The sequence below is a fragment of the Sycon ciliatum genome, chromosome 6, assembly GCF_964019385.1.
Source record: "Sycon ciliatum chromosome 6, ocSycCili1.1, whole genome shotgun sequence".
Lineage (NCBI taxonomy): Eukaryota > Metazoa > Porifera > Calcarea > Leucosolenida > Sycettidae > Sycon > Sycon ciliatum.
This window is the reverse complement of record NC_088648.1, coordinates 26,273,598-26,296,854: the sequence shown is the minus strand read 5'-3', so window position 1 is coordinate 26,296,854 and position 23,257 is coordinate 26,273,598. Positions and strand designations below refer to the sequence as shown.

Below are 23,257 nucleotides of genomic sequence, written 5' to 3'. Positions count from 1 at the left end.
AAACTGTTTGGTCATATTCTACGCCTCTCTGAAGCAACTCCAGCGCAGGTGAGCACGACAGCGTATTTCCAGCGACAGAATCAGGGCTGGCTCGGACGCCCGCGCATCACCCTACCAGTGGTGATAGGCAACGAATTAGCCAAGGCAACGTCCGTGCGTCTCCGGAGTCTGAAGGACCTGGAGACACTGCGATTGGTGGCTCGGAACAGGCACACATTTAACGATATAATCGCACAGGTCACATTGTGGAGTGCAGATCACCTAGTGCTTTCAACAATAATAACGTACTTCCACATTATGGGAATTTGTTATAACCCCACAGCCGTCATTGTTGTATATTCGATAATAACGTGGATTTCCCCAACAATATATTTTCATTTTTGCTATCCTCTCCCATGCCGTTGTACATAAGCGGCTTGCCACTGATATGTCAATTTTACTACTAATACTACTACAAACATACACAATAAGAGGTGTGCAAAATCAAACAAAAACGGAATCATGATGCCGGGAAATGAGGTGTGGAGGGGTTGGTTGGTTGGTTGGTTTTTATTTCACTTCGCACATTTAAACGGGATGACGACCCGATAAAATGATGGCGAAGGCTTAGCCTAGAAGTGGCTATGGAAGAACATAGTAAAGGCTATGGAAGCACATAGTAAGATAATAGGATACTAATAACTGCGAGTAAACGGGGGGGGGGAGAGAATACGATGTATCTGTGGGTGGAACTATGACGAAGAGGATGACGATAATATGCTGTCAACAAACTACAACTACGCTACAGCAGTGTGCTCAAAAGTATAAAATTGATGCAGGTTTGTGGAATCAAGCATACAAGTATATCCAAAAAAGGAGAAAGACAAGAAATATTATCCTAACGACATTCTTTTTTTGGTGTTGTGTTCTAATCATTCGCCATGCCACTGTGAATTGTATCCTGATTGCCCGTACAAAAGCAACTCCTATCAACGTTACAAATAGATCATGAGTGAACCTTTCCATAACATTCATTATTACGATCGAGGCATGTAGGTAATTCCAAGTATTCTGGCCCGGGACATTGAATGGAGCCAAACTGAATCCTGGGCAAACATGCGTTGCATGTACATCTATGTAAGGTGTGTTTCAAAAAGATAAATTTTCGATTAAAAAAAGAGGATGTAGTGAATATTCCTACAGGGTTGTATAGTGTCTTTGGATTGGCACAGCTTTACATAAATCGACCGGTTCATTACTCCGAATGCTTTGTATTGCAGGTGAAGGTTGAAACAGCAACATCCGATGAGGCAGAGTGATATACGTCTAATGGAAACGTTTGAGAGAACGGGTCGGAAACTATAATATCCGTTATCTGAACAATCGAATGTTTATGAAATCGTACAAAACCCTCCAACTTGTTGTGAGTTCCCAAGGTTTCCTGCGACAACGTGTAAAGGTGGCACGAACTGCAAGATGGTTTTGGTCTAGGGCTAAAAGGATTTATCGTGTTACATCAGAAAGAAGGAAATTGGAACTGGGGGACGGCCGCTCTAAGTTCGAATATTTGTTATCAGGCATACATGTACGTGCAGTATACATCACTTGAGGACACGGAAAAGGGAAGTCGAAAGACAGTTGACACACATGAAATCTGCGCAAGCGTTCAAAACTCTGCATGGCGAAATAAATCATTTATAAATCCAATATGTGGCAATGCATTACGACAGTTCGTCTACAGGCTCATAAACGCACTCGTTTTGAACTTCAGGGACATCTACCGCTCCATAAGCACTGTTCTCAATTAGTTCAACAGAAACAGGCGCAGGAAATGGCTCTGTTGATTCCACTGTGATCTTTAACTTTCCGTCTGTCTTAACCCTCATCCAAACAGCAACCACTACTACAGCAACTGCAAATCCCACAACAATTCCTGCCGCACCTCCCACAAGATAAGGTTCAAACATTGTCTGGGAGGTTCTACTCTTGTCATCAGATGTGTCATTTCGGGTGACGTTGCCAATTCCTGTTTTCAAACCAGAGAAAGCATAAACAAGGAGCAGTCACATTTTTTTGGTTTGGGCTTGAATTATTCTCTATTTTTAAACATGCATGTTTCTCATTTCTTCTCCAGTGTATAATATATTGCATTTTAAACCATTGTGTTAATTTGCCCTTAAAAGAGGCTGTACAAAAACAGTCACATTCTAGTGAATGCACCAGTGCTATCTTGGAAAGACTTGCAGTACGTTGCATTCCCTCGCAGTGCGCTCAGGTTTTAGGATGCCCACATCGTCCTTTATTTCTAATAATATACCGTAATTCGATGCTTCATGAACAGCAGCAGGGGTTTCGCAGGACAGTGGGAAAGAACGTAGATGTGAGAGCGAGAGTGTCGCAATCCCGCTGTTCCTTGCTAGTCTAAAGGTTTCGAAAGGAGCGGCAGCACCGACGCAATCCGCACAGTCAAGTAAAGCCAGTAACCGAACATTTTTGTTCCCTTCTCGCTCCACATACACTGGCACACACAGAGACATAGACAGCAATAGCGACAACGCACACAGTGAAGGGTAGTTGGCCGCGGCCAGATGTGAACCGGATAACGAGTGAGGTATGAAAGTAAGGCCTGAGAACAGAGTGTCTCAGATAGAATAGGCGTGCCAGTGGATATCAGAAATAGGTCATGATGCAGAACCACTTGGGACAGTCAGATTAATTTCCTGAAGCGAGGCAGCCGAGAAAAATACCTCGCGCCGACGGACGCAGTTGTGAAGGAAAAAACCGGGTGTATATCCCCAATGACGATTAGGCATCATGTAAGCATGGCAAGCACATCACGGAAAAAGCGCTAAAAAGGAATGATAATATGCACAGAAATGAAGGATGGAAGGGCAGGGACTCTGGTGAGACTCAAAACTGACTGAAGAAGTCAGGAAAAGAAGCGAAAATAAAGAACACACCAGATGCTATATTTGCGAATGAAAATATTTCGCGAGAAATCATTTCTCGCCTACCTCGCTGCGTTCGGCCGGGATAATGGAAAAAAAAGGAGAAGGACAAACTGTTACAAGTTATGACTAACTGTCCACCAACTTAACCAGATCTTATACTTGTACAGTCAGTCATAATTTAATTGGCTCACCATCCGAGTTCAATACTGGAAAAACGTCAAAATACAGAAACTTTTAGAAATAAAGCAAAAGCATCGATCAAGAAAAGAAACTCACGCTATACGTGTGGAAAATTAAAATTCAGCTGAACATCTCAAAAACAGGGTGAAGGCGAAGAAATGAATAAAACATATTGAAAACGTTAATGAGGAGCAGCATTCCTGACACTTTCACGAGGATTAGTCCCTAACAACTGAAGTGACAAAACACCTTTTGAACACCTAGTTCAGGGGACAACTTTCGATACACATGTAATTATAGCAATAAAAACTGCTTTATGGCAGTTTTCTAAAAAAGGTTATTGTGTTCTAGTCCATGGACCCCGTCTAAAAAGTAAGAAATTAACGAAATGTGATAGCTGAAAATTAAAATTTCACACAAAACCTCACAATAATCACAACACTTGAAATGCTGCTTTCAACTTTAACTTCCACTGCACCAACAATTGGCAACATGCATGCATAGGAAAGAGGATCACGAGGGAAAAGGTCTTCTACATGTAGCTTTTAATTCTGTGTGTGATTATTGTGAGGTTTTGTGTGAAATTTTAATTTTCAGCTATCACATTTCGTTAATTTCTTACTTTTTAGACGGGGTCCATGGACTAGAACACAATAACGTTTTTTAGAAAACTGCCATAAAGCAGTTTTTATTGCTATAATTTCTTTTGTTTTTTCTGTCACCAATCAATGGATCTGGAATGCCCTATATCAATAATTATGTAAATGATGGCCTTCACATCATATCAAGAGGTTTATGTACTCTTGATCTTATCAATACCGTATTATACGCATTGATGTGCTAGCCTTTTTTTGCAGAAAATGGCACTAGCATAATGCATGTTCTTCTGCGGGGAAACATGTGAGTAGTGGTGGTTATACTGTTTTTATACGGAGGTCATTCTGTGCATCTTTCCCTCTCTGACAGCATCTTTCTTTTTTTCCCTTTTAGCTTGCCGTGGTTGGCTATCACCTGACCTCTCATGTTTATTGGCAGTCTTCGGACGGGCCAGGAGATGTTGAATAAATAAATAAATAAATAAATGTTGCTGTTGCAGAATTTCATGACTCTGTCATAAATTTGTCTTGCCTTTCAGATAGTTCAGATTTCCCCACCCTCGTCAGATTTATTTGAGAAATGTAGCCATGCGGTGCGTGTCGCAGATGTTTTTGTTGATTCTGTGTTTATTATGGTTTATAATCATGGGTTATCGTGATAAGGTCATCCAGCATCATATTGCACTGAAATCGTAATCCTGTTGATGTCGATACAACTTTTGGAAGTAGTTCAATGACTTCAAACTGTTAGTCCACGATTTTCTAAAACAACACAGCAAAGGAGGAACAATAATAATAATATGGCCCGATATCTGAGACTTTCGACCTTCGGGGCTACGCGGGTTTTTTGAGAAAACACTAAAAACAAATTTGTTCGCAAAAAAATCGACTCCGTCAAAGCAAAGTGCAGAGACGACAAAAGCGGAAGAAAATTGAAGGCGATTCTTGTGTCAGTTGGTTATTGGGCTCACAGAGCACAGCAGCCGCGATCCCATGGACAGTGATGCATTGTTCTTTGTGGATATCCTGTCAAGCGGCGACAGCGCTTCTAGTTCTGAGAGCCCATGTCAGGCGAATCGATCGCAAGTAACACACGGTACTTACCGGTCGGGGGCGACGATGATGAGGACTTGGCCTGGATGAGTATGATCAAGGCCAATCACAGTCTGCCTCGGCGATAGCTGCTACAGCTCCAGGCAAGGACAACCAGGTGGATTCCTGAGGTTACCCCGCATGCAAGGTCGCTGGCCGCCCTTGCGCGGGTGGCAGAACAGTTTCCTGAGTGTCACGCGAGACCTGCTAAAAAAGCACGAAATGATGCGAGTTTTCTTTGCGACGATGATCCAAAAATGTTTTGGATGGCAAGCCCGATACTCGAGCTAGTAATGGCGAACCAGACCATCACGGAGCACACGAGGCTGGGCAATTTCGAGTAACATTCTGTTGGGTTTGAGTTGGTGGTGTGAAACGCTTGTCAGGCTGTGTTACTGATGTTTGGAAACTGTCAGTCTCCACAAAGTGCAACAAGGCGAATCTGGACGCATTTGCTCTGTTTGACTCCTTCACAAAAAGTATGTGAATGCTGTTACATGTATCATGGTGTTCCGTCAAAATCTGTTGCAGACTATCCTGTCAAGCATGTCCATCACCAGGGGAACAGATAAATCACCTCTCCTTCTAATGCTGCTATTGCTGCTGTTGCAACTACACAACCTCAATAAAGTCACGGAATGCTGGAAATGAAGTACCTGAACAGTCAAAACATTTTACTATATTAGTTGGATATTGATATCACATGGAAACAATTTTTGGTGGCTCCAAACACACTGATCTTTTAGAATTGTAAAAAAAAAGAACAATTGATTAAAATGACTCCTGACTGTAAAATGCAACTCTACACGGTCAATATTGGTCTGATGGCCGTGAAACGAAGTCACAATACTCTACAAAGGCAAGACATCAATTTGCAATAAAAAAATCAATTTCACCAAAACAGCCCCGAAGGTCGATATTGGGCCATATCTTTATTAGGATGACCCAGAGGCTTGTCGCCTATCAAGGGAATAAACATGTATTAAACTATTATAGAGAATCTAAGTTAGAGAAATAACACTAAGGGCAACAGCAGTGAAATTTACAAGTGTGAATTTTAACAATCAAAGTCTTTCCTTCCTTTCTCCTTTGTTCATTTCTCGCTTTGATTGTTAAAATTCACACTTGTAAATTTCACTGCTGATGCTCTTAGTGTAATAAACATGTATTAAAATGTAAACAAATACATTGCTGAGGCCGACACCTCCTTCCAACAACTACACTGATCCTGAGGATAAAAGGTTCAAGGCTATGGTTGGAGGTACTGATACTGAGAGATAAACAAGGCACTCCATGATAATAAAATCTTACATATATTTTGGTGAGTATGAATGATATCCAGTCGAACCTTTTTTAGGACGAACACCAAGGGACCGATGGTATTTATTCTGTGAGTTTGTCTTAACCTATTTTATAACCAGTGGATACAATTATTATTTCTCCAATAGACATACAAATAGATTTCTTCTACAGCGAAAGATTCTAAGCCACATCGACTCATTGACTCGTCTCGTATGAAACAAAAGAGTCACAAGAGAGGTTCTGCAAAACGAAAATGCGTACAAACTTTCGCTCTACATCATGAAGTGCGAAACTTCGCACGAACTTTCGCAACTTTGGACGCGAAACTTGCAGGGAACGCGAAATGAACTGGCGTAGGACATTTCGTGAGATCGGGTCATGGCGTACGTGCACTTGGCCCGCGCAAACTACGAAAATGTGCAGAACGCAAAGTTCGTGCAAAAATTCGTACACACTTTCGCAAGGACTGTCGCGAAACTTCGTTCGAATTTTCGTTTTGCAGAACCTCTTTACTGAACGTTTCTTAAGCAACATGACGGCAACTGAAACAGCAACAGAGAAAGTACGATACATGTACTGCACATTCTTTCAGGTACTACAAACAGATTGCAGATCGTAATTCTTGCTTTGGCGGCACGAAACTTTATTTGGGGCAGTGCAATCTCGGCGGTACTCACAAATCAAACAGCCCAGACTCGAGTAAACAAGTCCAATCATACAAGAACGAGATTTTCACGAGACGACACTGCACCCATTGGCTTGTTTCGTATGAAGCAAACAAGTTACTGAACCTCTCCACAATGGAGATTTTCCCTGATATGCGAATTTATTTGGCAAACTCGGTCAATGAGTCCTTGAACCTTTCCGTCCAGATTGGGAACTGCCGACAATAGTATGCCACTGACCAGTGCCTTAGTAGGCCCTTACTTGTAACGTACTAATGTGCAATGAATATGAGTATTTTGACAACACATCTAACATAAGCCTTACCGTCAAGAAGGTGAACTCGCCTTCTACGCACACTGTAGGCAAGGGCAAAGAGATAAAAATGGATCTAAATCCGAATAAAATCAGCACACGTTTCCGTAAATGAAAGGGTGAGCATAAGCAAATGAATCGAAGGAAACTGGTCAACTCAGAGATCACCTGTCATTGAGTATTCCGTAACAGGATCTAGGAGGCCTCGGCAGCGGAAAAGCTAAATTTAGAAAGGAGATCCTGTCAGCTTTTCCATTATTTATTGCATTCCGCCCAAAATCAGCACACTTTTCGTAAATGAAAGAGTCAACACAAGCAAATGAATCAAAGGGAACTGGTCAACTCACCTGTCATTGAGTAATATTCCGCGAAAGGAGGTCTCAGCAGCGCCGAAACGAAATAAGCCAGGCCAGGAGACGAAATATCCGAAACAGCTCATGCAAGAAGCAGTTCCAAAGAAGGAAGTTCCTCGTGCATGCACATCCGAAAAGGCAACAACAAAAAGTCTGCAATGCACACGCCAGCCGGCCGCGCGATGGTAGGAGCCGTGGAGTAGCTCCCTAGGCCCTTGTCCAGGACCAGGTACCGAGCATCTTACGTAGAAACTTACGTAGCTCCGTAGACAACGTGTCTGAATAGCGGTGTCGTTAGGTAGCGTCATGTGAACACAATAATAGAAAAGCTGACAGGATCGCTTTTCTAAATACAACCCTACCAAAACAGACAAATGTAATACAGATCTACAACGGGCAAAAACTGAGAAACCATCTTCTCCGTTCACCTCACTTCAACTAAGAATCTCGCATCTTGTTCTTCGCCTCCAATATCCCTGCACTTGACTTATGCATTCCACTGCGCAATGCCTTGTGGTCAGTTACGATGTTGCAGGTCCTGACTCGTCCCTTCTACCACACAGTCCGGTCACTCGTCTGGTGTCTGGCTTTTCCGTTGTCTTGATCAGTGGCTTTCGTGAGGGTCAATAAGTAGCAGTTATTTGACATGTTTCCATTATTCCCTGTACTTACCCATGATAATACGGGAACGAAACGTTCGGATACTAAAGCTGGCTTTACTTGACTGTGTGGTTTGCGTCGGTGCTGACACTTCTTTCGAAATTGGATGCGCCTCCAATTTTTTCCTCCAGCCTAAAGGTTCTTGTTATTTAAACAAAGCCAAGCGTGTTTTTGTCACAGAGAAGTGGCCTAACTTGGGAGCAAAATTTAGAACCTCTTTGCGCATTTCCCTCATGATTGTTTCTTAAAAATCGGTTAGGAAATTTTATTATCCATATTTTCTTGTTCATCACTACGTCCAATTTCCGCATCGCTGATTCTACTTGATTTCTTTCCATGTTTGATCACTTTTATCGTCTAGCGAAAATTCAACGGGAAGGGGAGAGCCATTTTGTGAAATATTAGTTCATTCAGTTTACTTACCTACGCACGTGGGAAATGTTGTTGTATCCCAATTTCCGTTTTTGGTACACTGAACAGTTGCATTGCCGACAAGGTAGAATCCAACGGAACAAACGACAACAGACAAGCTTCCTATTGTATGGAGTGTGGTTGACGATATGATGCGCCCGTTATTGATAATAGGTATTTCTTTGCACCAATTCCCTAAGGAAGCATACGTATAAATAACATCTTTCGCTGTAGATCTTCAATGATAGTTAATATAAGACAAATCAGTACTTTGTGAAGAAGTGAATAGGCAGTTAGGCACAGTCTGCTAACACACTTTAGGATATTCACAGACTACGGTTCTGCTGGTGACTAAAAGCAGGCTGCAACTGCTTGAAATATACCACGCCTAGGGGCTAGGCCCTGGCGGATAATGCTCGAAAAGGTGGCAGATTCTGCTCGAAAAGCAGTGAAATTGGCAGAACCATACAAACCTTATGGCGTGCAATTCCTCGAATTCTGCTCCATTTCTTTATCCACATACCAAACATGCATGAAACCTACCAGAAAAAGTACCGAATTCTGCCAATTGTTCTGCCGGCATTATCCGCCAAGGCCTACTAGGGGCCGGAGAATTAGGACTTCTAAGAACTTGAACATTATTCAATATGAAAAAGGAGAACGACCAAATTGTTACGAGTTATGACTAACTGTCCAACAAAGTACCCAGATCATATACAATCAAGGAGTGCGACAACATGTCAAAAAATTCAAAACTACAAATATCAACCTATTCTTCACCATGATCATCAATAAGGACTCCGAGATTCATGAACCAGTTTTCGAGCATTCTCTTCAAATGAAAGACAAGCAACCAGAACCAATGAAACATAGGGATAGGTAGCATCACAAGGGTGGTACCCATTACAACTAGGTGATAAATGTAGCGAAGAATTTATTCAGAAGGGGAGGTAAGAAAAAGGGGGAAAGAGAGCAAAGAGAAAGATAAGGTGAGACGTGAGACAAGAGGGACAAGAACACACACTGTGTAAAGATAAACATGAATTGGACGCTACATTAATTAACTAGTGGGCTCAGGGGTGTGAGTAAACAACTGAAAGGAAATGGAACCCATTGCTTTTAGTTATAGCTCAATCATCAGCGGATATAGAAATCCTCAGTAATTCCATCGGGGACTTTCTGGACTCAATCGAATCAAATATTTCGCTATCGTTCCACGGCCGAAAAGCTTGCATTTTGAGAATAGTCTCACCTTCACATTTTGGTGTAGCAGAGGACCAATTCCCATCACTCATGCAAACTGCTGATGATTTGCCGAGGAGTGAGTATCCTTCACCACATCGAAACTCGCTGACACCAAATACAGAATGTGAGCTTGTTTCAATGGTACCGTTATTGGGGGCAGCAAGTTGTGGGCATTGTATTTCTGTTCAAGCAGAATCAACAAAGCAGTAAAATACTTAGCCTTCCAACAAGTTATCAGAGATGTATTTTCTTAACCCCTTGTCACTGTACCAGCCACATAGTGTAAAGAGCTGCTACGTGGGTACCACGAGGTGTTCATTGGAATCCGACCGGGATCATGCACTTTTTGTATCAGTTCCCTCATGCAATCGGTGGTGTTACTAAACAATCAGCTCAAGTGGTGTTAGTGGACATTACAGCGTAGCTTGTAGCTCCTTAGTCGTTTTTCCTTATTATAAATTAATCATTGGCTCTCCATCCAAGTCCATTCTTACCTATTAATCTTTTCCTTTATTAGGCTTGCGAAAATCTATTAGAAAACCAACTGCTTCGGCCCTCTCAAACTTGGAAGCATGGCGGAATTGTTCAATCCATTCAAGGTTCAATATCAGAATGCAAATCTCAACTATAGCGTCGCATTGGTAGTTCATGCTGCAGTTGGGTCCAATATCGTCCCGGAAAGAAAATGGAACCTATGGCGTGTAGTTATAGCTAAATCATCAGCGGACATAGAAATTCTCAGTAATTCCATCAGGGACTCTCTGGACTCAATCAAATCAAACATTTCGCTATCGTTCCACGGCCGAAAAGCTTGCATTTGAGAATAGTCTCACCTTCACATTTGGGTGTAGCTGAGGACCAATTCCCATCACTCATGCAAACTGCTGATGATTTGCCGAGGAGTGAGTATCCTTCACCACATCGAAACTCGGTGACACCAAATACAGAATGAGAGCTTGTTTCAATGGTACCGTTATTGGGGGGAGCAAGTTGTGGGCATTGTATTTCTGTTCAAGCAGGATCAACAAAGCAGTAAAATACTTAGCCTTCCAACAAGTTACCAGAGATGTATTTTCTTAACCTCTTGTGATTGTAAAGACCACATAGTGTAAAAGCTAAGATTTCTCCAAAACGAGCCGTTTCTTTACTTTAAAACGCTTTGCAATTATTGGTGACCATTATGAACTGTTTTCTTTTTTGAGGAGACAAGATGGCAGTCAAAACGAGATCAGGGTGTAGGCGCGATTTGGTTCTCGAAAGCTAGCATTTCACGCAACAAACTCCTCTGCCATTGCAATACATTCTATGTAAGTTCCCTGAATGGGTCTACTGACCTGAGAAATATGCACGAGTATGTCCTCGTGTCGACTATTCTGAGTGGATCCAGGTCGAAGATTATACCCATTTGTGATGTGAGAAACTTCTAATGCCAAGAGGCCTCAATTCGTCTATTTCGATTAAGCGTTAGTAATGTAAGGAAGTGGATTGTTCCAACGAGGCACACACGCTTTCTGCCGAACGTGACACTTGACTGATTCACGACTGCCATCCAGAGCGAAAGAGGATCACGCCACGCCTCACACTGGGCAAACCTGCAAGAAGGCACCACTCCTTGCTCAATACACAGTGTTTCGGGGAATTCTCCCGCATCAGTTGACCTTGAGTAGGCTGAGGAAGATTGTGCCTGCACCACATATATAATGCTCTCCAGGCCAAACAATAACCAGGGACACAAAATTACAGAGGCGCTTCGTTTCCAGCGCGACAAACACCTCGTGAAACCCCAGGTAGCAGCGTCAGTCAGAGTCGCTCATGAAGTTCTGCTATTTAGACGTTAAGAGCCAGTATCTATCTCTTCAGGCAAATACAGGCAAATACGGGCAAAGGGACAGGAACAGGAACGGTGGATAAAGTACTTTAATGAGGTTGGGATTGCCTAGTAATAAATACAACAATACACCCCCATCCAAGATCTTGTAAACGTCGGTTACAAATTCTTCTAAAAGCCATCTTAATGTCATTTTCAAGACAATGATAACAAAGGATATGTATCGTCCTGGTGTAACGAGTATTTTGGAATATCACTCCTCAGAGAGTACTCACGGACGCAAATAGGTGGTCTACCAGACCAAGATCCGTCGGCCTCACAGGTAGTAGAGGTATCCCCCACTGCCACAAAGCCAGCCTTGCAGATGTAGTACGCCTTACTGAATGTAGTGAGCGAGTGTACAGTGGTAAGTCCATTTACCGGGGTCAAAGGAGCACCGCAGGTAATTTCTGAAAAATCACAAGAATAGATCACTCTTTGATTGACACTTTTTTTATATGGCATTAAAAATTGTAATGTACCCAGAAGTGTGTGTTGCTCCCTACATGGGAGCTCGCGGTTTTCCTGCCGACTTGTAGGGAGCAACACACACTTCCCCAACTATCGCCGAATTCGCACCAACCTCTTCTTCACAATGTACCCAGAGCTTCTTTAGAATCATTTGTCATATTTATAAAGTTAGGCATAGCGGTGAACCAGCACGTGTGCATGCTGCGCATATCCCTGATTTCCTGCACTCGAAGGCTGCTGAATGATCGTAGATAAGCATTGTTTTGGCGTGAATGTACTTGTAAGTAAGGCCGTGCTAATGCGACAATCTCGAACACGGGTTCAGACATTCCAGTAATGGCGTACGCAGAGTCAAAGGAAAGTCAACTCTTCTGGAAGCGCTTGGATCTGTAACCTTTGAAGACAAGAGATATCACCGCCAACTCAAGTGTACACATGTCATGAAACTACATGTATCTAGCGTACTCTACGGAGCACCGCGATGGTTGATGTCTAAGGGTCACATCGATTGGCCTGACAATAGCACTTCCACTGCTGATAAAAATAAAATCATGAAAGGTTGCCTTTCTGATAAGACACAAAGAAACATCAATCTTCCCAAAAAGATTGAGATTACCAACGCTAATGTCACCAGGTTTTTGCTGCCCAGCTTCATTTTCTTGTAGCAGGTAAACAGCGGTTCACCTCGCCAATAAAGCAACTTACCCCAATGAAAGAGAGATGGAACTAACGAGGTTCGCCCCCTTATTGGGAACTGGTCGTGATACTAGCCACCTCACCCTCGCCGTTTATGGCGCTGCATCTCCCACCCTGGTATAGTCAGGCATGGTGGTGGCCCGGCACGAGCGAAACTTCTCTAAGCTGGTTGTGTTTCATAACACGATCGTAAGCCTGTGGTAACTCGGATGTGCAAACTGTATCTTACTACTTACAACTAGGCGAAACCAAGAGTTAGGGGCCGGTCACATTGAGGGAACAATCCTCAGATTATAAACTAATATCTTCTGCTTTTCATCACGGCCACAATTAAAATAATCTCACTCGCACGAGCTACTTTTTTGTCACCATTCGCTTCTGGCTGACTGTCAACCCCGCTCCTGGGCCAGAGCTGCATCAGCACAGCCTTTAGAGTATTGCTCCACTTCAGAACGCAATAAAACATAAGGAAACATAAAGAAATCCAGTGGAAGCAGCGCATGATTATAATCTTCGGCGGAAAAGCGGGGCCTCGAGCTGGATTTCATCGAGTGGATTAAATCTCTCAAATCTCCTGCTCAGCGGCAACTATCCATGGTAACCACGGATATTTTCACAATTTCCCCTCAGTATGACCTAAACAGGACGAACAAAAGACACAAAAACAACAATCTTTCCGAAACAGTTCTGTACCCGGATTGATTTTTTGATTTGTTTTACCTCTAAAGTTGACTACTCACACGAAAAGAAACATGCGTGCTTTGGCTGGTCTTGTTCCTGCACCTGGAAAGCTACCGGTAATATGGAAAGAATGTAGAGGGGAGCATAGTCTACTGGAAAGTATCGTGTGCTTGAGTGCGTTTGTGCGTGTGTGACGTGCATGGAGGACTTGCCTCTATTTCCCCATTTGCTTGTTCTATCAATGATTTTCGTGGTTCTATATGTTCGTGTTACATTTTACATGTATATTGCTTCTCATCTAGCGAGCCCCGCGCAGTAGGTGAGAAGAGATTTCTCGCGCCAATTTTTTTCTTTTGCTGCAAACCGATGCCCCTTTATCCTTCATCCACACAGTATGACAGTAGGCTAGCATTCCTCAAGAATAGCTAAGGCCCTGGCTTCAGTTATGGAAGCGTAACTGGAGATTTTTTCATTATCTTATATATTGGCAACTGTTTAGGGTAGTAGGAAGAATGCAATAGGCAGGTGGTCACCGTTAATCACACAGCTACACATCAGAAAAACTTACGCAAGCATTGCGGCACGCAGGTAGTTGTTGTATTGCTGGTACATATAACTTGAGCATCGCCAACCAGCTTGAAACCACGTTCACAGCTAACAGTGAAAAGCGGTGAGCTTCCTGATACTGTCCCATTCTGAATTACCGTTGGTAGCGCGCAATAAAACATTTCTATTTTCAGAGAAAATAAAAATTATTGAAATTAGAATTTTAAAATCGACTTGGATGGAGAGCCAAGGATAACAAAGGGCCAAGAAACTGGAAGTTACGCATACAATAATGTCCACTAACACCACCAGTTACTAAACAATCATCCAAGATGTGCAAGAGCTGTTAGCCAGTTAGTTGTAGAAGGTCAGTACCGTCCGTCAGTGTCGTGCAATGTTATCGCATACATGTAAGCTGATTGTTTAGTAACTGGTGGTGTTAGTGGACATTATAGTAAGCGTAACTTGCAGTTTCTCGGTCCTTTTGTGTTTACTCTAGAATGTCAAACTTCAGACTTTCCAGTTAGTGTCGTTCCCCTAAACAAGTAAAAAAAGTGTTTAAGTAAACTATTTTCGAAAGGACACTAATGATTGGACTTCTCTACGCGCGCTGTCACTAGGTTCCGCGCTTTGCTTCCTTCTTTTATACTGCTGTTTTTTCCATGTCCACTTCATTCCTGATGATGGTCATGAAGACCGAAATGTTGAAACGATACCTCTAATGGATCTGTGTGAAATGCAGTGCTCTCTTGAGTGTAGGCAGGTTGCCTGCAAACTATTCAAGTGTAATGAAGCTGCGTGAAGCGTCCTTCAACATTTTGAAATGATTCTTGAAGTATAGGTAAATTGGTATTTCCTGTGATACAAAGGTTCATGAAGAGCTATAGTAGTGACGTGCTCCTGCGAATACAAATTCAGTAGCCGACTTCGTATGGGATGATGAGCATCACGTTATCTCCTTAGAAGGGTAACATAGCTTCCTCTAAGTTCACGTTTTCAGGTTCCAGGTATGCAGAGTCGAAGAATGGATTGACACGTTTTGGTGATCAAGAGGTGTCGGTTTTCAAGTCAGGTCACGGATTCCGATTATACATTTTGGTAACAATGATAAGGGAACTGGTCCACTGTTCTCAAGATGCATAACCAATTCCGGTTGGAGGGACGGACGGACTGGAGAGACGGACTGACTCTATCCACCTTGACGTAGGCTAGCGCAGTGAGTTGGTGTCCTTGTGAATTTTGAGCAGTAGTGTTCCTATAATTACAACAATTAGCACATTATTGTAGTGCTTAAATCATTCTTGATCCAATGAAGAATCATCATGACTGCAAAACTTTCATAGAATGCATTAAATATCGTAATTTATTTTCTATTTCCTGTTTTATCATTTGTATTGCACTTTACTTCCAGCTGGTGGTGCTTAGAAACATCAAGTACATGTACTCCGAAACACATGTCGATCCACATGTTCTTTTCATCACATCCTATACATTTAAAGTGTCCACCGTTCAATGTCTTCTAACTTATATTGTGTTGGGCTATTGAGTCATATGAGATTCTGCATGATCCCCAAAATACTTGTAGTAGCAATAATGTCGATCTCCTCAGTGTCGACAATGCCATCTTTATAATTACATGACACGGACTGACTCTATCCACCTTGCCGTGGGTTAGCACAGTGAGTTGGTGTTTTTGTGAATTTTGGGCAGTAGTATTACTATTAAAGCACATTTACTGTAGCGCTTAAATCAATCTTTTTTTGTATATCTATTTCACCATAGAATAGATGCGAGTACTTTGCAACTTGTTCATAGTAGTTGTAGTAGTAGTAATACAAGTAGATTTTACTATTTTACTAGGGGAGTCCCAACAGGCGTTGCCTTTTTACTGGGAACCCTAGGTGAATTTTTACCATGTTTACATACAGAGTAAGAGACGGGGCCTGACGGCAGTCAGTGGGAAGAGCATTCCATCTGTCCGCCGTCAGGAAAGAAATAGAACGCATGCCATATTGCGTAGAAACAGCGGAAGAACTAATGCACGCTGTGCCTGGCCGCGCATGCGAGCCTGGTGTCTAAGCACAGCAGCCCTAAGCTGGAATAAGGATTGGAGAAGGGGACTAGCAAGATGTGGGGTCAAGCAGCGGTACACAAAAACATAGATTTTAAGATTTATGAGCTGTTCAAAAGAATAGAGATGATATTTGCGGAGAACAATTTCAGTAGACATCATACGGTCAAACCCAAAAACCTTCTTCATTGCTATGTGACTGACCGTCACGATCTTATTGAATAGGGTGGCGCTGAGACAGTGCAGATAAATGTTACTGGCATAGTCGAGAGTCGATTGCACAATGGATAAATAGAACGTCCTCTTCGCTTTTTTCATGCTATACAGTGTACTTGAATTTACAATGGCATCACAAAGAGGCAAGTATTGAGAGAAGTGATGAGCACAAAATTAATGATATTTCCATAGAAAATGAAAATTCACAGCTCTGTTCACAGAGTCCTTTTCGACGTTTCGGCAAATAACCATCATCAGAAGGCGTATTCGTTACCAAAATTAATTTTAACTCACGTGAGCATGATGGTACCTTTGTGCTTCCAATGGCGCTGGTACATGTTATCCGAGGATCACCTACCAGCTTGTAACCAAGGTTGCAACTCGCAGTAAACAGCGGTGATGTGCCCAAAATCTTTCCATGACGAATTGCTAGTGAGGATTTGCAATCATATGCTGTGATGAGGAAAAAAGGAATACATTTCTTGGAGATAGGAAGTTAAAGCAGGGAAAGAAAAAACTACAAATCTCAAGCTATTCTTTACCATCATTTAGCATCATCATCAGCTGATCCCACTAGTTAATGTCACATCCATTTGGTGTTTGTCTTTACACAGTGTGTGTTTTAGTTCCTCTTATCTCACCTCTCACCTTCTCTTTCTCTCCTTTTTTTCTTATCACTCCTGGTGCATAGATTCTTCGCTAAATATATCACATAGTTGATATGGTCACATCCCTTATGATGCTACTTATCCCTATGTTTCATTGTTTCTGGTTGCTTGTATTTCACTTGAAGAGAATGCCCGAAAACTGGTTAATGAATTTCGGAGTCCTCATAGCTGATGATGGTGAAGAATAGCCCGGAATTTGTAGTTTTTCTTTCCCTACAATAGAAAATGCTACTTATTGCGCTGTCAAGGTATTTCAATTGCCTTGTAGCTGCCACTAACAATAAGCGTATCATCGATTTCACTTTGGGGAGCGAGCATAAGGAATAGAGACCAAATGAATATACACTGAGGCTTTCCTATTACGACAAGTACGCACACACTTCCGACTCCAACACACGGATAGAGACAGTCGGTGTGTTCCTGGTATTAAACTCACCTTGGCAGAGTAAAATTCCAAACCAACTTCCATCCGGATTACAGTTAAGTAATGGAAGACCTGAAGAGTAGTATCCAGGATTGCAATCGATGAGAGCTTGCGAGGGGAAAGTTGTACCGGAGGGATATGTAAGCATTCCATTTGGCAGAAAGTTGCCCTGGAACCGTGGGCAACTTGTACTTCCCGGAGCTTTGAATATCGAGAAAGACAAAAATAATAGAACGAGGCCAATACGAATGTAATTAAGTCCAGATGGTTTATAATAACACGGAGGTAACTGCGCCATTGCCTTATTTCTGAAAGAGGGTGGTAACCATTCTATTGTGTACCTAACAAACACTCAAATTGGCTGACCGGATGGTTGGTCTATTCTAGTTCGCACAATAAATGGGACCTAGGCCCAATGATAGGAAGGTGAATCGAAAAGCAGAATTTAGAAAAGAAAAGACAGGAATTAGAAAATTACGAAAGAAGACGTATCTGACAGAGGAGTCAAGCGAGTATCAGGGGTGCCAGGGTGGTCGAGGAGAGCTAGGGGCGGGCTAGTCTGAGCAACAATATGGTAAGCAGCTTATGCTAAACTTTTTCTATCTTGCTATGGTCCGAACATCATCCCACAGCAGGTTTCAGAGTTCAGATCCTGCGACGGACGGCGGAGAAGCACCAGGGCGACTGGAGAATGGCTGACTGAGCAGACCATTCATTGGACCTCTGATGACGGGTTCTCCTGCCAGCAGATCTGACGAACCGTACAGACAACGTGGCACAGTAGGGTGGCTATACGGTTAAAGTGACATAGCAAGGGCTTACTGGACGTCAAACTACTGAGCTCCATTCGAATATCTTAAATCCTTTTTAAAACCAGGTCTACCAGAAGCCCCCCCCCCCAACATTTTGCTTACGTTATACAGTACAAAGCGAGTGTGGTTAAAGCTTACCTGCAATTGTCCCTGTGCGTTTGCAAACGGGTGTAGCAAGTGTGGGGCATGGACCAGTTGTATTCTTGTAACAAGAGATGGAAGTGCCATTATCAACCCAGATCACAGTGCTTGATCCAACTCTGTCACTTATATGGTTCACGAATGCTTGAACACATGTCCCTTCAGCTTCCACTCTGGTAATGACTATATATCCGACGCTGGCACACGTTGTATGAACAGAGGATTCTGATGTGTTGGCCCACCGATTCTTGCTGATAAGATGCATGCCAGTCGCAACATTACAATTGAAGGTTTCTGGCAAAAGAAACAGAATGAGGAAGAAAAAACTGATCAACGTGCACCAGCGCCAAATGCGTACCGATAATTTGAACTTTGAAGTAGAATTCAGAAAGTGGTAGACATCACGAAACTGCATTGTAAATAGAAGGGGGTTTGTCAATTGACAACCGCTCAATTTAGTTGATATTCACTCTTTAGATGAAAATTCTTTTATTAATGATGTCGAAAAATATTAATGACGTTTCGGGCCAGTCACCCATCGTCAGAACAATGTACTAGGGGCGAACCTGGCCTTTTACAACGAAGGCAAGCGAGAGCGAATGTATATCCATGTACAAAACAAACAAAACACACAATAGCCGTATGCAATTGAGCGTATGAATTTGCATGCAACCAACTCGCTCTTCCATTTGCTATTGTTTTCATGTACTGCGTCGAGATCCGTATGTTTGAGACAGCCACCCTCCAGCCATCTCTCTACACAAGGTACATCGAAGATACAAATTCAATTTGGATCTATGGCTCAGCTGCTCTGCAGGTACTCATTGCCCATTGCAATAGCCAGCACCCTAGTATCACGTTCACTTACGAAAGCAGTGAAAATGGACCGGTTCCATTTCTTGATGTTCGCTTTTGAATTTACCCCTGACTGCACCATTACACACCGCCTGTACAGGAAGCCTAGTGACAGTGGCGTCAACGTGGACTTTCATTCCCAAGTGCATCGCTCCGTCAAGTGTGTGGTCGGTAGGCAGCACTTTGTCAGGGGTCGAAAGAATTCGTCCTCACCGGCACAAGCCTGTGAGAGTCCCGGTATGGCGAAGAAATTGCTGCGAAGCACCAACTATCCCGAGGTAATCATCGAAGAGATTGGTCGCAAAAAGTTGCCACACCGCCCAACAACATGTAATCAACGCAAGCTCTGTTGATTACCCCAAGAGGCCCAGCCCCTGACACAGATAACATTCGAATTCGCTGTGGGAATGCAGCCCTTGCAGTTGTGGAACAAGCGCGGTACCTGGGGGTAATGGTAGATGGGCAGCTCTCCTGGAAGCCTCACGTCAATCACACAATCCAGCAGGTGCGGAAGTCAGTAGGTGCGCTGTGGCGGAGCCGCCGAAGCCTCACCCTGGCGTCAAAGATCCTGTTTTACAGGTCGATGATCCAGGGTAGGTTGTCGTACGCTTCCAACGCCTTTTATCCGTCACTTCAAATTGGCAACATGGAGCCCCTCACACGTCTAACGAAGTGCGCTATCCGCGGCTTCTTCGGTCTGCCACCGTGGTCGCGCACGAGCCCGATCTTTGAACAGCTCCGCCTCACCACCCTGGAGGACATGTTTAACATTAAGCTCCTCATCTTTGTCCGTCGTTGTCTGTTCTCCCGAGCTAGCTCCCTCTTCACCAGCTTCTTCGTGAGAGTTACTGGTGACCGCACTCGGGGAGCAGCACATCACCTCGTTCTAGTACCATTTTGGCCCGGTCCTGCGGGTCGAGCGACCATGCAGTTCATCGGCGCAGTCCTGTGGAACCAGCTCCCGCCTGATCTCCGTTCCGAGCCCAGCCACCTTCAGTTCTGTGCCCTGCTAAAAGCGCATCATGGCTCCGTTTAAATGCTTTTCGGCTAGTGTGTTTCTGTGGTATAGCGGACTGAAGAATAGTAAACGTGTTTTGCAATATATGTATGAAGCTATTTTGTATATAGTATGTTCCCATTCCGTTTTTGCTTTGGTGTAGCCCTGAGGTTGATTGCTTATTTATTTCTACCCTTCCTCTCTCCATACTTCTGTCCCCCCCCCCTCTCTCTCTCATTCCTTCTGTCGTCCACATGTATCAAAGGAGGCGAAATCGCCTGTTTGTGGTGCGACGTTAAATAAACTTCTACAACAACAACAACAACATGAGCCATAATTTGAAAATGATGTCGCTATACTGAAGCTACCCTTTCGCTCAGAAGACATTCAGCGGAAAGGGAAGCATCCAGTCGAGCGCTCGGGGTTCCCTGTCAATGTTGCGTCTGAACACACTCTGAACCTAAAAGATGCCCTCGTGAAGTCAGCGCTGAATCCATCGAAGTGCAGCGTGAAACAATATCGAGTGAGGTGCCAAGAACAATGGAGACGAGGAAGACCATTCAACCCCTGGATCTCATGCTCCTCTGGTTTGCCAAGCTGCATGCGTGATTCCCCCAGCATTCTCTTTATGAAGAAGTATGCACTGTGTCGGAAGCGGTATGTCGGTGAAACCCTCAGGGTCTATTATCAAGACGATCATCTGTGGCGTTAAGGGATGATGGCCTTTGTCTTCTGGGATGCTGGCGTGGCTAAGTGGTGCTGCCCCAAGAACTCTTCTAAGGTGAGGTAATGTTGGCTTGATGGAGTTTTGTTCGTAGCTTGTTCTTGGACGCTGTGCCGTGGCTCGTTTGTAGACCCATAAATCGTGCCAATGTTGGGCCAATATTGAGGGGTACTAGTATGCCAATTTCATGGTTCCCTTAAAAATATTTTGAGCGGGCCTTGGAATGTCGCTCCACACCCCAAAGCAAACCTACCTGCAAAATTTGAGCGAAATCTGAAAGATCGACTTGCATAAAATATTGTTCTGGTTTTCTCAGACATGCTCTCTTAAGAGCACATAATTATGTGATTTTCATTGAGGCCCAAGTACTGGCTGTAGAACCACAGATGGCCAGAAGAAAAATTAGAGAGTCCATCGAGATTCGAGAGCATCGTCCGGAGATCAATATCTATTTCGGATGGCCATTGAAGGCGCTAGCATCCTCACAGTGAAACTGCTAAATCTTGCCATGTCTGCACAGGGTTGTACACGCAATGATCGCGGTAATCACCTTCGTACACACATTTCCTGCGCTTTATCTGCTGAGCTGCTGCATACTCACTCTTTCAGCGCACTTCTCCTTGTCGGCTGTACATGCAAATTCATACACTGAATTGCATACGGCTATTGTGTGTTTCGTTGGTTTTGTACATTGACATACATTCGCTCTGGCTTGCTTTCGTTATAAAAGGCCAGGGTCGCCCCTTGTACATTTTTCTGACGATGGGTGACTGGCCCGAAACGTCAATATTTTTTCGACATCGCAGATTTCATGATGTCTATAGACGTCATTAGTCGTTTGGGTATAGACGTCAGCCGCACGGAAAGGGTTAAAAAAAGAATTTTCATCTAAATAGTGAATATCAACTAAATACAACGGTTGTCAGTTGACAACCACCCCCCCCCCCTTTATTTTGAAGTAGAAACATATGAAATAAAATACTCCGTCATTCCCACCCAGCAAATATTTCGTTGAGAAAAGTTCAATATCGCCACCAAGAGGACAAACTGTGCGGTTTCCATAATTAATTTTAATGACGATGCATAACCTAACTACAAGTGAGAGAGAGAGAGATACATGTGACATACAAGAGAGAGGGGAATGTGTGTTTCAGCTCAGAGTTTCACGTAGTCAGGATTATCAGGTAAATATCACTTTTATGCATTTGACGTCACAGTATAAGAATTAGCAGAGACTTAGTGTTCTCTGTCCACCCGGGAATGGGTATGAGGGAACACAGTGTGGGATAAAAGGAGGTGACGAGTGCAGGGTCGGCCTCTTTTGTCTTTGTGCGTAGACTTGAGTGAGCTTTGTGGTGCTATATTGCCGTGTTCAATAGTGGTGTACACATACATGTACGAGTGAATGTGGGGATGCGTGCGAAACGAGTGGAGTGGAGGGTGGACAGAGAATGTGACATGATAGATGTAAATGGAAGAAATGGCTTTAGAGTGACGAATTATGTTAGTGTCCTATATGCCTCTTTTCCACCGGTGGGTGCTTATAAATATCTTACTTAAAACTCGTAGCTGTATTGATCATGCTCATCTGGTCGAAACAGCCTGCTCTCTCCAGCATTGGGAATTACGCTCCTCTGTATTCGTCTTGTTGATGTCTCTCGGGGGATGCTCAAGTGCTGCTGCATAACGCATCGCTGTCGGTGGTGCCTCATTTGCACCATCGCCAGTAGCTCAGGTCACTTACAGCATTGGGTAATATGAAAAGTTAAAATTCAATTTGTCGAATTAAAATCAGTTTTATGAAAATAATTGCAACACACAATGTGGCATCGAAATCCGACCCGATGATTCCACGTAGTGAAGATGGCTTACCCACGTGTGGCTTAGCATTGTATCCATTCCATAAGACAGCCGAAACGCAAAGAAGTCCAAGAAACCCTTCCGAGAGCTTCATATTGATGGAACACCTGGTTACATCCGGGACCACGCACAGAGCTAAAGACAGAGAGGTTACAGAATATAATAATGTGGCTCCATGATGGCAGTCGCGTCCGCATTATTTCACATTTGATCCAAAACGTAAGAAAACATCAGTATTAAAGTGGGTTTACTTTGGAACCTACTTCAGTACACAAGCAATGCAATACCAGCAGGTTCACAACTTACACACACGTTGGATCAGGAGAACGCCTCGAAAGGGGCAAAAACACGCGGGTATTCTGGGACCAAAATCGAGCGATGGTGCAGCGTATGAAAGGGAACTAGAAGCAACCCACTTCCATGTCAACTTAATCTTAAAATAGTGGTGCTCACATAACCAACATAAAGAGCCATGCACACA

General features: G+C 43.3%; 1 protein-coding gene across 1 annotated transcript; it reads right to left on the bottom strand.

Annotated features, from left to right (window-relative positions):
• Nucleotides 1–729: 729 nt before the first annotated feature.
• On the bottom strand, nucleotides 730–22,901 carry LOC135818923 (P-selectin-like). The gene is made up of 10 exons (XM_065332108.1): nucleotides 22,789–22,901; nucleotides 18,338–18,634; nucleotides 17,400–17,588; nucleotides 16,590–16,748; nucleotides 14,031–14,192; nucleotides 11,851–12,024; nucleotides 10,581–10,754; nucleotides 9,755–9,928; nucleotides 8,515–8,697; nucleotides 730–2,005 (listed from the first exon to the last, which is right to left on the bottom strand). The coding sequence occupies exons 1-10, from the start codon at nucleotides 22,868–22,870 to the stop codon at nucleotides 1,701–1,703; spliced, it is 1,899 nt and encodes a 632-aa protein (XP_065188180.1). The 5' UTR covers nucleotides 22,871–22,901; the 3' UTR covers nucleotides 730–1,700.
• Between the last annotated feature and the right edge of the window lie 356 nt (nucleotides 22,902–23,257).

Bases quoted from the DNA above. Each gene is read 5' to 3' on its own strand.
- LOC135818923 (XM_065332108.1), bottom strand. From the start codon at position 22,870: ATGAAGCTCTCGGAAGGGTTTCTTGGACTTCTTTGCGTTTCGGCTGTC. The intron at 16,749-17,399 runs GTGAGTTTAATA...TCCTCATCACAG, and splicing joins TGGAATTTTACTCTGCCAAG to CATATGATTGCAAATCCTCA. The intron at 14,193-16,589 runs GTGAGTTAAAAT...CTCTGAAAATAG, and splicing joins AAAGGTACCATCATGCTCAC to AAATGTTTTATTGCGCGCTA.